The 9,273-nt window shown below is 56.6% G+C and overlaps 3 protein-coding genes across 5 annotated transcripts in view; 1 reads left to right on the forward strand and 2 right to left on the reverse strand.

Moving 5' to 3' along the window:
• The first annotated feature begins 287 nt into the window (after window positions 1-287).
• SLC16A11 (solute carrier family 16 member 11) lies at window positions 288-2,560 on the forward strand. 2 transcript variants are annotated; one of them, XM_024731386.1, is made up of 5 exons: window positions 288-395; window positions 620-845; window positions 1,114-1,257; window positions 1,422-2,189; window positions 2,277-2,560. In XM_024731386.1, the coding sequence occupies exons 2-5, from the start codon at window positions 644-646 to the stop codon at window positions 2,504-2,506; spliced, it is 1,344 nt and encodes a 447-aa protein (XP_024587154.1). In that variant the 5' UTR covers window positions 288-395; window positions 620-643; the 3' UTR covers window positions 2,507-2,560. The 2 variants fall into 2 exon arrangements, with proteins under 2 accessions (XP_024587154.1, XP_024587153.1); XM_024731385.1 differs by lacking the exon at window positions 288-395 and having other exon boundaries at window positions 425-845.
• Window positions 2,561-2,886: 326 nt separating this feature from the next.
• Window positions 2,887-6,795, reverse strand: SLC16A13 (solute carrier family 16 member 13). Its single transcript, XM_024731387.1, has 4 exons — window positions 6,412-6,795; window positions 6,118-6,261; window positions 4,394-5,131; window positions 2,887-3,747 (listed from the first exon to the last, which is right to left on the reverse strand). Exons 1-4 carry the CDS (start codon window positions 6,608-6,610, stop codon window positions 3,548-3,550), a joined length of 1,281 nt encoding a protein of 426 aa, XP_024587155.1. The 5' UTR covers window positions 6,611-6,795; the 3' UTR covers window positions 2,887-3,547.
• Window positions 6,796-9,120: 2,325 nt separating this feature from the next.
• Window positions 9,121-9,273, reverse strand: part of BCL6B (BCL6B transcription repressor) — a 6,005-nt gene continuing 5,852 nt past the window's right edge. For both annotated transcript variants that reach the window (XR_003001273.1, XR_003001271.1), the window contains exon 10: window positions 9,121-9,211. The gene's annotated coding sequence lies outside the window, so the exon portion shown is untranslated. The remainder of the gene's footprint in view (window positions 9,212-9,273) is intronic.

Genomic DNA, 9,273 nt, shown 5'->3' on the forward strand with positions numbered 1-9,273 from the left:
GTTGGGCAGGCTGGAGATTGCAATCCACGCGTCTCCCGGGTGCACAGCCGGCGGCAGGTGCGTGGGCGTGGGCGTGGGCGTGGCGGCATTCATTCCTCACCCCTCCCTTCCCCGGGGTTGGGGGTGTAAGTGGATAATTCAATCCCCGTAGGACTCGGCGTCTGGCCTCACCCGCGGCTCGGCGGATTGGCTGTCTCAGCTCGCCCCCGCCCTCCGTACCCCTCCCCCCGTCCCAGGTGGCTCAGCCCCCCTGTGGAGCTCTCTGTTTACCTTGAGAGCCCGTCCAAGTTGGGCTCCATCTCTATATTTGCTCCCTCTGGGGCCCCGCCCGCCCCGGAAGCAGGGAGAAAAGCGGGCCGAGCCCTTCCTCTCCCCGCACCGCCCGGAGAGGTCGGGTAAGGGAGACTGGGGTGTGGGAGGGGGAGTCTCAGGCCTGGGGGATCCGGCTGTCATCCAGTCCCGGGATCGCGCGAACCCGGGAGTTCTGTCCCTAGGCTCCTCCGTCTCCGTCCTGTCGTGCTCAGGGTGACGTGCCCACCCTGGGCAAAGAGCCAGAAGCTGGATCTCAGGGATGCCCGGGTCCCTAAAGGAGGCACTGACCTGGAGACTTCTCTCACAGGTGGTCCCCCTCCTCCAGGCGGTGATGACCCACAAGCCAGCCGGCCCCCCGGACGGGGGCTGGGGATGGGTGGTGGCGGCCGCAGCCTTCGCGGTGAATGGGCTCTCCTACGGACTGTTACGCTCCCTGGGCCTCGCCCTCCCTGACCTCGCGGAGCATTTTGACCGAAGCGCTCAGGACACTGCGTGGGTCAGCGCCCTGGCCCTGGCCGTGCAGCAGGCAGCCAGTGAGGGGGGGCCCCGAGGTGGGAGGCGGGAACCGGGGTGGAGGGGCCATGAGTGCAGTGGTGGGGGACACACCTGGTTGATTACCAGACAACGTAAGAAAGGTCGACCAGTGTACCTAAGTTCTAGAATATAGTGGGTCTTGAGGTCAAGGCGGAGGGGCTGTTAGGCAGGGGGAGAAGTTTACGCCAGGCAAACAGTTAATGAGAAGTGTTGGAGCGAGTTTGGGGGTCCAGGAGCGTGTCTTCCGTTGACTCCGCCTCCTTCCAGGCCCAGTGGGCAGCGCCCTGAGCACCCGCTGGGGGGCGCGCCCCGTGGTGATGGTTGGGGGCGTCCTCACCTCGCTCGGCTTCGTCTTCTCGGCTTTCGCCCGCAGTCTGCTGCACCTCTACCTTGGCCTGGGCGTCCTTGCTGGTGAGGAGAGAGGGATTCCCGGGTTCTTCAGGGGTGATGGTGGAGATAGAGCGTGTCGGGAGCTGGAGGCCGAGGGCGCGAGGGCCTCCTGCGAGCAGCCGAGCTGGGATGGTGGGGGCAGGCATCCCCAGCTCCTGTCCTCACCCGGTCCTATCCATTTGCAGGCTCCGGCTGGGCCCTGGTATTCGCCCCTGCCCTCGGGACCCTCTCCCGTTACTTCTCCCGCCGTCGAGTCTTGGCCGTGGGGCTGGCACTCACGGGCAACGGGGCCTCCTCGCTGCTTCTGGCGCCCGCCTTGCAGCTCCTCCTCGATAATTTCGGCTGGCGGGGCGCCCTGCTCCTCCTTGGCGCCATTACCCTCCACCTCACCCCCTGTGGCGCCCTGCTGCGACCCCTGGCGCTCCCTGGAGACCCCCTGGGCCCACCCCGAAGCCCGCTAGCTGCCCTCGGCCTAGGTCTCTTCACACGCCGGGCCTTCTTAGTTTTTGCTCTAGGCACGGCCTTGGTGGGGGGCGGGTACTTCGTCCCCTACGTGCACCTGGCCCCTCACGCTTTAGATCGGGGCCTGGGGGGGTATGGGGCGGTGCTGGTGGTGGCGGTGGCTGCCGTGGGGGACGCGGGCGCCCGGCTGCTCTGCGGGTGGCTGGCGGACCAGGGTTGGGTGCCCCTCCCGCGGTTGCTGGCGATGTTCGGGGCCCTGACAGGGTTAGGGCTGCTGGCGGTGGGTCTGGTGCCGGTGGTGGGGAACGAGGAGAGCTGGGGGGGCCCCCTGCTGGCCGCGGCTGGGGCCTACGGGCTGAGCGCCGGAAGTTACGCCCCGTTGGTTTTCGGCGTGCTCCCGGGGCTGGTGGGCGTCGGCGGTGTGGTGCAGGCCACCGGGCTGGTGATGATGCTGATGAGCCTGGGGGGGCTTCTGGGCCCTCCCCTGTCAGGTAAGGGCCTGAGCCAGCAGATCCGCTCGCACCCCTCCTCTGCACCTGGGCACGGAGGCCTCTGAGTTCCTTTTCCCCTCCTCTCAGGCTTCCTAAGGGATGAGACAGGAGATTTCACCGCCTCCTTCCTCGTGTGCAGCTCTTTCATCCTCTCTGGCAGCTTCATCTACATGGGGCTGCCCAGTGCGCTGCCCTCCTGCCGTCCAGCCTCACGTCCAGACACCCCACCCCCTAAGAGGGGGGAGCTGCTCCCCAACCCTCAGGTTGCCCTGCTCCCCCCAGGAGGCCCTCACTCCACTCTGGACAGCACTTGTTGACCCTTTTCTTGTTTGAGCCTCGCCCCCAATAAAGACTTTCTATCGGCTTTTCCTACAAGCTCCAATTGTTAGGCAATCTAGGATGCTGCAAACATTCTACTTAAAATATCCAAAAAGGCTGGTTGATAGGAACAGGATCCCCCTAAGCTGTGCGAGGCAGGAAGGGTGTTTGTCTAGTCAGTCCATTTCTCTTTGCCCAAGTTCTTGCCATTATAACAGGAAATCTTTGAGAAACTGTCTGCCTATCAGCTTCAGTTTGTTGGAGGAGGGGGATGCTCATGGGTGCTAGCTGCCCCATCCTCATTTCCCAGATAACTCTCTCCTGCATTTCAGTCTCCTTCTACTGGCCTGATGAAAACATAAGAATCCCAGACCCAGACTTCAGCTCTCTTAGCTTTATCTCCCCCTCCCCAGCTAGCACCCCCCACATGTCCCTCACCATTTTCTTAATTTCTTTCCTAAGTTACAGGGGATAGTGGGAAAGAGGGAGGTCAGTGGGCAAGTAGGAGGAACTGTGATCCAGAGAGCAGAGTCCAGGGTTAAATGCTCTGGGTCACCAGAGCTCCTGGATACCTCCCCTCCAGTCCCCAGCGTGACCCCATTCAGCCAACCCAGGCATATGGGCCCCAATTCTTTTTGAGGTTCTGATTATTGTCCGGTTTTCTTATTCAGTTTTATCTCAAAGGGGCATCCCTCTTTCCCAAAGATCTGTCTTCAGGGAAGAAATGTGGGAGGCAACACTAGAGATCACATGTAAAACATGATAAGTCTCTTGGCCTTTGAGTTTCCACAGTCGATTCACAGCTCAGTGGAGCAGGCTGAACTCCTGGATCCTTCAGAAAACGTTGTGCGAGCAAAGAAGAGATAAGACAAAATACAAAGGGTTGGCACACACATCGCAGGAGCCCCAGGTCTGCTCTGGGGGGGAGGAGGCAGATAACGATGCTTAAGGCACTGTGGTTCTGTGGGTGCCAAGATGGGGCAGAAGACCTGGAGCCAACAACCCCTGGGTTTCTGGGTCTGACTCCCCCTTCCTGTAGTTCAGTCCTCTCCCAGCCCCTCCCTGGGCAGGGGGACTTTGGTATCCAGTGCCTCTGTTACAGGGTCCTGGGGCTTGGAGGTAGGAGCTGACAAGCAGAAGAAGTGGGGCAGAGTGATGAGAACTCCACTCCCTGCAAGAAGGAAGGCCCCAGCCACCACAAAAGAAGCTGTGTAGGTGCCTGTCACATCCCGGAGGTAGCCTAGATTCAAGAGAGAAAATACACATGGGTGATCTGTTTCCTGGGACTCAGACACATTTTGGGGTGGAGGGAAGAAAATAATCCTTAACCCATCATCTTGGAAGAATTAGAACTCTCAAGGTAGGACTGGAGGAGCTCGAGAACTCAGGCTTCCCTAGGGGCCTCAAAAGGCCATTTCAACCACCTTCCTGCTTTCAGAAAGGATCTCTGAACCAGCCAGTGGGGATTTGGGGATCCGGATGGAGTCAGGCACACTTGTGCCTTTCTTTCCAGTAGCTGTGGCCTTCCCTTCCATGCCTTCAGTTAATAGTTAAGAGGAAAATGTTAAGGGTCTGAAGGTTCTGGCCTCAGGAGCCTGGAGAAGTTTGACCAGATGGCTCAGACCCCTGGCCTGGGGCCCAGCGGGCCAAGGGAAGAGGCAGACACTGGCATGTTATGTCTGGCCGGGTCTGACCAGGTCCTCTGAAAACCCCAACTGTAGGTACCCTGCCACCTTGGACCCATTTCAGGGCTGCTGTGATTGTCCATGCAGGCTGTGTATGTTCCATACCAGAGGGCAGTATTCACATACACTATAATGTCAATTACCTCCCTGAATGGTATGACGTGGCAGCCCGCACCCACCTGGAAATCCCAGTCCCCTTACCTGATAGAGGAGCCCCCAGCAGCCCCCCGATGCTTTCTACCATCTGCACCAGTCCCAGGCCACAGTATATCTTTCCAGTTCCCACCAGTTCAGGCAGCACGGAGAAGGCCACTGGGGTCAGGGCCCCTGATGTGAAGCCATAGGCCACAGTCAGAGCCACCAGGGCTGTGGGAGCCTGAGCCCCAGGGTACAGGGCCAGTATCACCCCAGTCAGAGTGGTCCAGAGCATCAGGAGTCTTGCCACAGGCCCTGGGACTGCATCCCCTAGCCACCCAGAAGCCACACGCCCCACAGGGTCAGAAATAGCCGCCACTGAGAGTAGGAAGGCAGCAGGCAGTGGGTCCCAATCTAGGTCCCGAAGATGGGCCACCAGGTGCACGTAGGGAATGAAATAGCCAGTGTTGATCAGGGTGAGGGCAACGGTGTAACGGAGGAAGGGGCCATGATGGAGAAGGTTGGCAAGTTGGGCCCCAGGGCCACCCACGACAGGGTCCTCGGCCAGGGAGAGTGGGCGGAGAAGAGCACCACAGGCCACCAAGTGGAGGGAGAGGGCAGACACCAGCAGCAGGGCCCCCCGCCAGGCGTACTGGCTGAGCAGCCATTGGAAGAGTGGAGCAAAAGCAAAGGAGGAGAGGCCCACGCCCGTCAGTGCTAGCCCGGTGGCCAGGGATCGCCGACGAGAGAAGTAACGGGACAGGCAGGCCAGGGTGGGAGTGAAGGTCAAGGCCCAGCCAGATCCTGTCAAAAAGGAAGAAATGGGGGTTGAGGGACCCATAAGGAGCTCAGGGCACACAATCATCCCAACACTGCCCAGCAGCGGAATGTAGCACAGGTGTAAATTACAACCCTAGCTTGATACTTTCTAGCTGTATGACCTTGTCTATTTACTTAATCTCCTAGCCTCAAACTTATCTGCAAAATGGGGGTAATATACTTTATGGGACTCTGGAATGTTTGCAAAGTTAACTACCATAGAACTCTGGAGTTAGACCTGGGCTCTACCATTTCTGGCTGTGTGAACTTCACTTGCCAAGTTGCATAAGCTTAAAGCCTTTCCTCATCTGTAAATAGGATAATGATATCTATTTCACAGCTTTCACATCTGACACAATTTTACAGTAATTCTTCCTTTTACACTCCAGTCCCACTAGCCCTGGGCTTGTGTCTTTGAATTTCCTGATTTCCCCTAACCTGTTTATCATTTTAGTCACCTCTCTTAAGAATTCCCTTCTGGGGGACGTCGCTGGTGGCGCAGTGGTTAAGAATCCGCCTGCCAATGCAGGGGACACGGGTTCGAGCTTTTGGTCTGGGAAGGAGCAAGGGCCACGGAGCAACTGAGCCTGTGCACCCCAACTACTGAGCCTGCGCTCTACAGCCCGCGAGCCACAACTATAAATCCCACATGCCACAAACACTGAAGCCCGCACGCCTAGAGCCTGTGCTCCGCAACAAGAGAAGTCACCGCCAAGAGAAGCCCGTCGCACCGCAACGAAGAGTAGCCCCCACTCGATGCAACTAGAGAAAGCCCACGCGCAGCAACGAAGACCCAACGCAGCCATAAATAAACCGATGTAATTAAAAACAAAATTGCCTTCTGGGCACAGGTGCTAGCCAAAACTTTCTCTCAGCGTCTCCCTAAGCCCTTTGGAAGGAGCAGGAAGAAGGTAAAAGTCCAGAGGCCAAAAAGACCCAGGCTTTTGACCCGCCCTTGCCCAGGGTCTCACCTGAGAGCAGCCCAATACTCAGGTACAGGTGGGTTAAGGAGGTAGCAAAGGCGGCGAGCAGCATCCCCAACGCAGCCAAGATGCCCCCAGCCATCACCACAGGCCTGGGCCCGAACTTGGTGCTCAGCGCACTGCCCACTGGGCCTGGAGAAGAGGAAGGGTTCTGAGAGAAGATCTCAGGCGTCCTTCTCCAGCACTGACCCCACCCCCACCATCTCCTTTACCGTCCCCGCATCTCCTCTCCCTTCCGAGGGTCGAGGGTCACAGGACTCTGGACCCAGGCGCAGCACTCACTCCCGAACTGCTGCACCGCGATTCCTATGGAAGCGATCCAGGAGACTCGCGCTGCCGGCTCCTCAAACGCAGCCACAAACTCCACAAAGAAGACGCCGAAGGAGCGGAGCACTCCGAACACCAGCGCCGACTGGAAGAACGCTGAGAGCACCACCATCCACCCCCAGCCCCCGTCGGGGGGCTCGGCCCTAAGTGCCATCTGGGAGGTAACAGGGCTGCCGCCTTAAGCCCCTTCCGGAGCAGGGCTCAGGACGTTCCACCTCTGCCCACCCACCCAGCCGGACCACTCGCAGCCGAGCAGGGAAGAGAGGATGGTAGAGAGGAAAGTACCAACGAGGGCTTGAAAGCTGCAGAGAGGCTGCGTGAGGCGCCTGCGCCTTTCCCCTAGCGGGGGCGATATAGGTAGGGAGACCAGGCTGGCGCTTAGCCCTGCGCTCAGCGCCGGGGGCGTGGCTCCGCCGGCCGTGAGTCGAGAGTCGAGGCCTGGGCGGGACAGACGGAGGAGAGGGCTGACTTTCGGTCTAGGAGCCAGGGGGCAGCACTGAGTTTGGGCCCCATCCCTGAGGTCTCAGGGTGGATTATCTATCTTATCACTGGAAGTGTCTGCACCTGGCCAGCCCGGCCAACATCCCTGTCTGTAGCTCACCAATGAGAACGCGGGACTCCTCAGAAGGGGGCGGAGCCATAAGGGCAGGGCGGGCTTTAGAACCTGTTCTGGGGCAGTGAGTGGGGCGCAGGCGTGAGGAGGGGACTTTAGCAGGCTAAATAGACGGGCCCCTAGGTGACCCAGGAACCAACCAGGAGGTAGCTTCGGTCTCCTGTCCAACTAGCGGGCCAATTCGACCAGATTTCAGCACGGAGATGCGCACGTAAGGAGTCCCTGGGCGTTAGTAGTTGGTAAACTGGTTCAGGAGAGGAAAACACATACTTGCTTGATGAGGGGCCCGGGAGCTGGGAAGCTGGGCAGCCTGAGGCCACTAGAATCTAGATGCCTGGATTCCTGAGTGGGTTCAAAGGCCAAGGAAAGAGAGAGGGGACTGGGCTCTTGAACTCTTGGCGTTGATTTCTGTATTGGGAACTCGTTCCTGTCCCTTCTGTTCCCACTAACAGGAAACGTACGGGTCACAGAGACCAAAAATAACTGGGGAGAGGAAGTGCAACTCTGAGCTCACTCAGAGCCCCACCAGCCCTCGTCTTCAGTGGGGCTGGAACATTTTCCTCTGCCCTCTAGTAACAACCACTTCCTAATCACAGCTTTTGATCTCATGATGGGATAGACTAGAGACAAGCCATGACCACTGGCGCAATCAGCCCCTCCTACCCAACCAGTACTCAGTTCCTCCAGCCTTATAGAGCACTATAATGACTTGGCTTCAAGATCCTTAGGACACTGACCTTGAAATTTGAACTCAAGGGGTCATACCCAGACAAGTGGGGCTGGGGTGCGGAGGGAGGCTGTGTAATTTAAAAAAGCATATTGAGCCGTATACTTTTATACGTGGGAAATAAAAGTAATCATACCCAAGAAGCTTTTTTTTTTTTTTTAAGTGGAGTTAGAACTTTGGCCGGTGGGGACTGTACCAAAGATGTAGAAATTGGTGTGGCTGTATAACAGAGTGGTTAAGAGCGCAGTCTTTAGAATCAAATCATAGTTCCAATCCTGGTTTCATCACTTCTTAACTTGGCCAAGACATTGAACCTCTCAGCTGGTTTCCCCACTTGTAAACTGGGGCTAATAATAGTACCTACTTTTAGGGTTGTCAGGGGAGTTGAATTAGAAAATCTATACACTAAAATGTTTAGTTTAGGGCCTGACATGTAGTAGGAGTTAAGTAATATTAGCTGGTCTTATTTTATTTTATTTTAAGCTGGTCTTATTTTAAACAGGGGATAAGCTGCAGTGGGAGGGGAAGGAAGGTTTTAGTTTAGTTTCTTTGTTTTGTGCTTAAAAAAAAAATCTAACCCAGGTCATGGGTTTTAAAAGATTAAGAAGCACAACCACAAACTGTAAACGTTGGAAGGAACTTATTCCTTCCATGCTAATGGACTTATTTCATGGATGAGGAATTTAAGTCCAAAAGGAATTTAAGTCCAAAATTTAAGTCCACTTATCAGAATTAGTGACCCCTTAACCTCTGGTTAGAACAAGGCTGTGCACCCATGACACACACAGGACAGGGGAAAGGGTGGGAGAGAAGTGTGTACTAGGCACTGGATGGATTCCGCTGCTGGGGGAGGGGTAGAGCTGGCACGCTGGCTCTAACCACACAGCCTTCTCACTGCCACCTCCAGCTCCTATTATCCTTATGGCACCCAAGTCCTATCCATTTTCTGTGGTGGTGGTGGTGGTAGAGGGTGTCCAGGCATTAAGTTCCCCTGCACAGATGCATCCCCCAACATGTTGGTATTATTAGTGGCTTCCTGATTTCTCCCTGCTGCCTCCACACCTCAGGCAGGAAGTGACTTCAGAGCAGTAGGATGCAGGTGGCTCCGGAGAAACTTCATGAAGTCACTGGTTCCTACACAATGATCCGGAAGGCAAGGGCAGGGAAGGGGAGAACAAGGGCCACTTAAAATGTCTGGTGGGATGGGACAGTGGGATGGGCACAGAATCCAAGATGGTATCCAGGAAGGATAGGATACCTTCTTTCCCCAGCTTCAGAACCCTCAGTCCCCAGATCCCCACAGGCAAGAACCCAGGACACAACAGGCAGCACAGAGAGGCTTCTTTATTCCATGATTCTGATCTTGCAAGATCTAACATCTCCACCCCTTGGCACTCTCCACCTGCCCATCCAATCTGGTAAAAAAAAAAAAAAAAAAAAAAAAAAAAAGGGTTCTTTTTCTCCCTCCCCCCCTCTT

The sequence above is a fragment of the Neophocaena asiaeorientalis genome, unplaced genomic scaffold (assembly GCF_003031525.2).
Source record: "Neophocaena asiaeorientalis asiaeorientalis breed wild unplaced genomic scaffold, Neophocaena_asiaeorientalis_V1.1 scaffold1189, whole genome shotgun sequence".
In the NCBI taxonomy this organism is placed as follows: Eukaryota; Metazoa; Chordata; class Mammalia; order Artiodactyla; family Phocoenidae; genus Neophocaena; species Neophocaena asiaeorientalis.

Coding starts and splice junctions, on each gene's coding strand:
- SLC16A13 (XM_024731387.1), bottom strand. CDS start 6,610: ATGGCACTTAGGGCCGAGCCCCCCGACGGGGGCTGGGGGTGGATGGTG. Junction 6,262..6,411: donor CGCGGTGCAGCAGTTCGGGA/GTGAGTGCTGCG, acceptor CCTCTTCTCCAG/GCCCAGTGGGCAGTGCGCTG. Junction 5,132..6,117: donor GAGTATTGGGCTGCTCTCAG/GTGAGACCCTGG, acceptor CCTTTTTGACAG/GATCTGGCTGGGCCTTGACC.
- SLC16A11 (XM_024731385.1), top strand. CDS start 572: ATGCCCGGGTCCCTAAAGGAGGCACTGACCTGGAGACTTCTCTCACAG. Junction 846..1,113: donor GGCCGTGCAGCAGGCAGCCA/GTGAGGGGGGGC, acceptor GCCTCCTTCCAG/GCCCAGTGGGCAGCGCCCTG. Junction 2,190..2,276: donor TCTGGGCCCTCCCCTGTCAG/GTAAGGGCCTGA, acceptor CCCTCCTCTCAG/GCTTCCTAAGGGATGAGACA.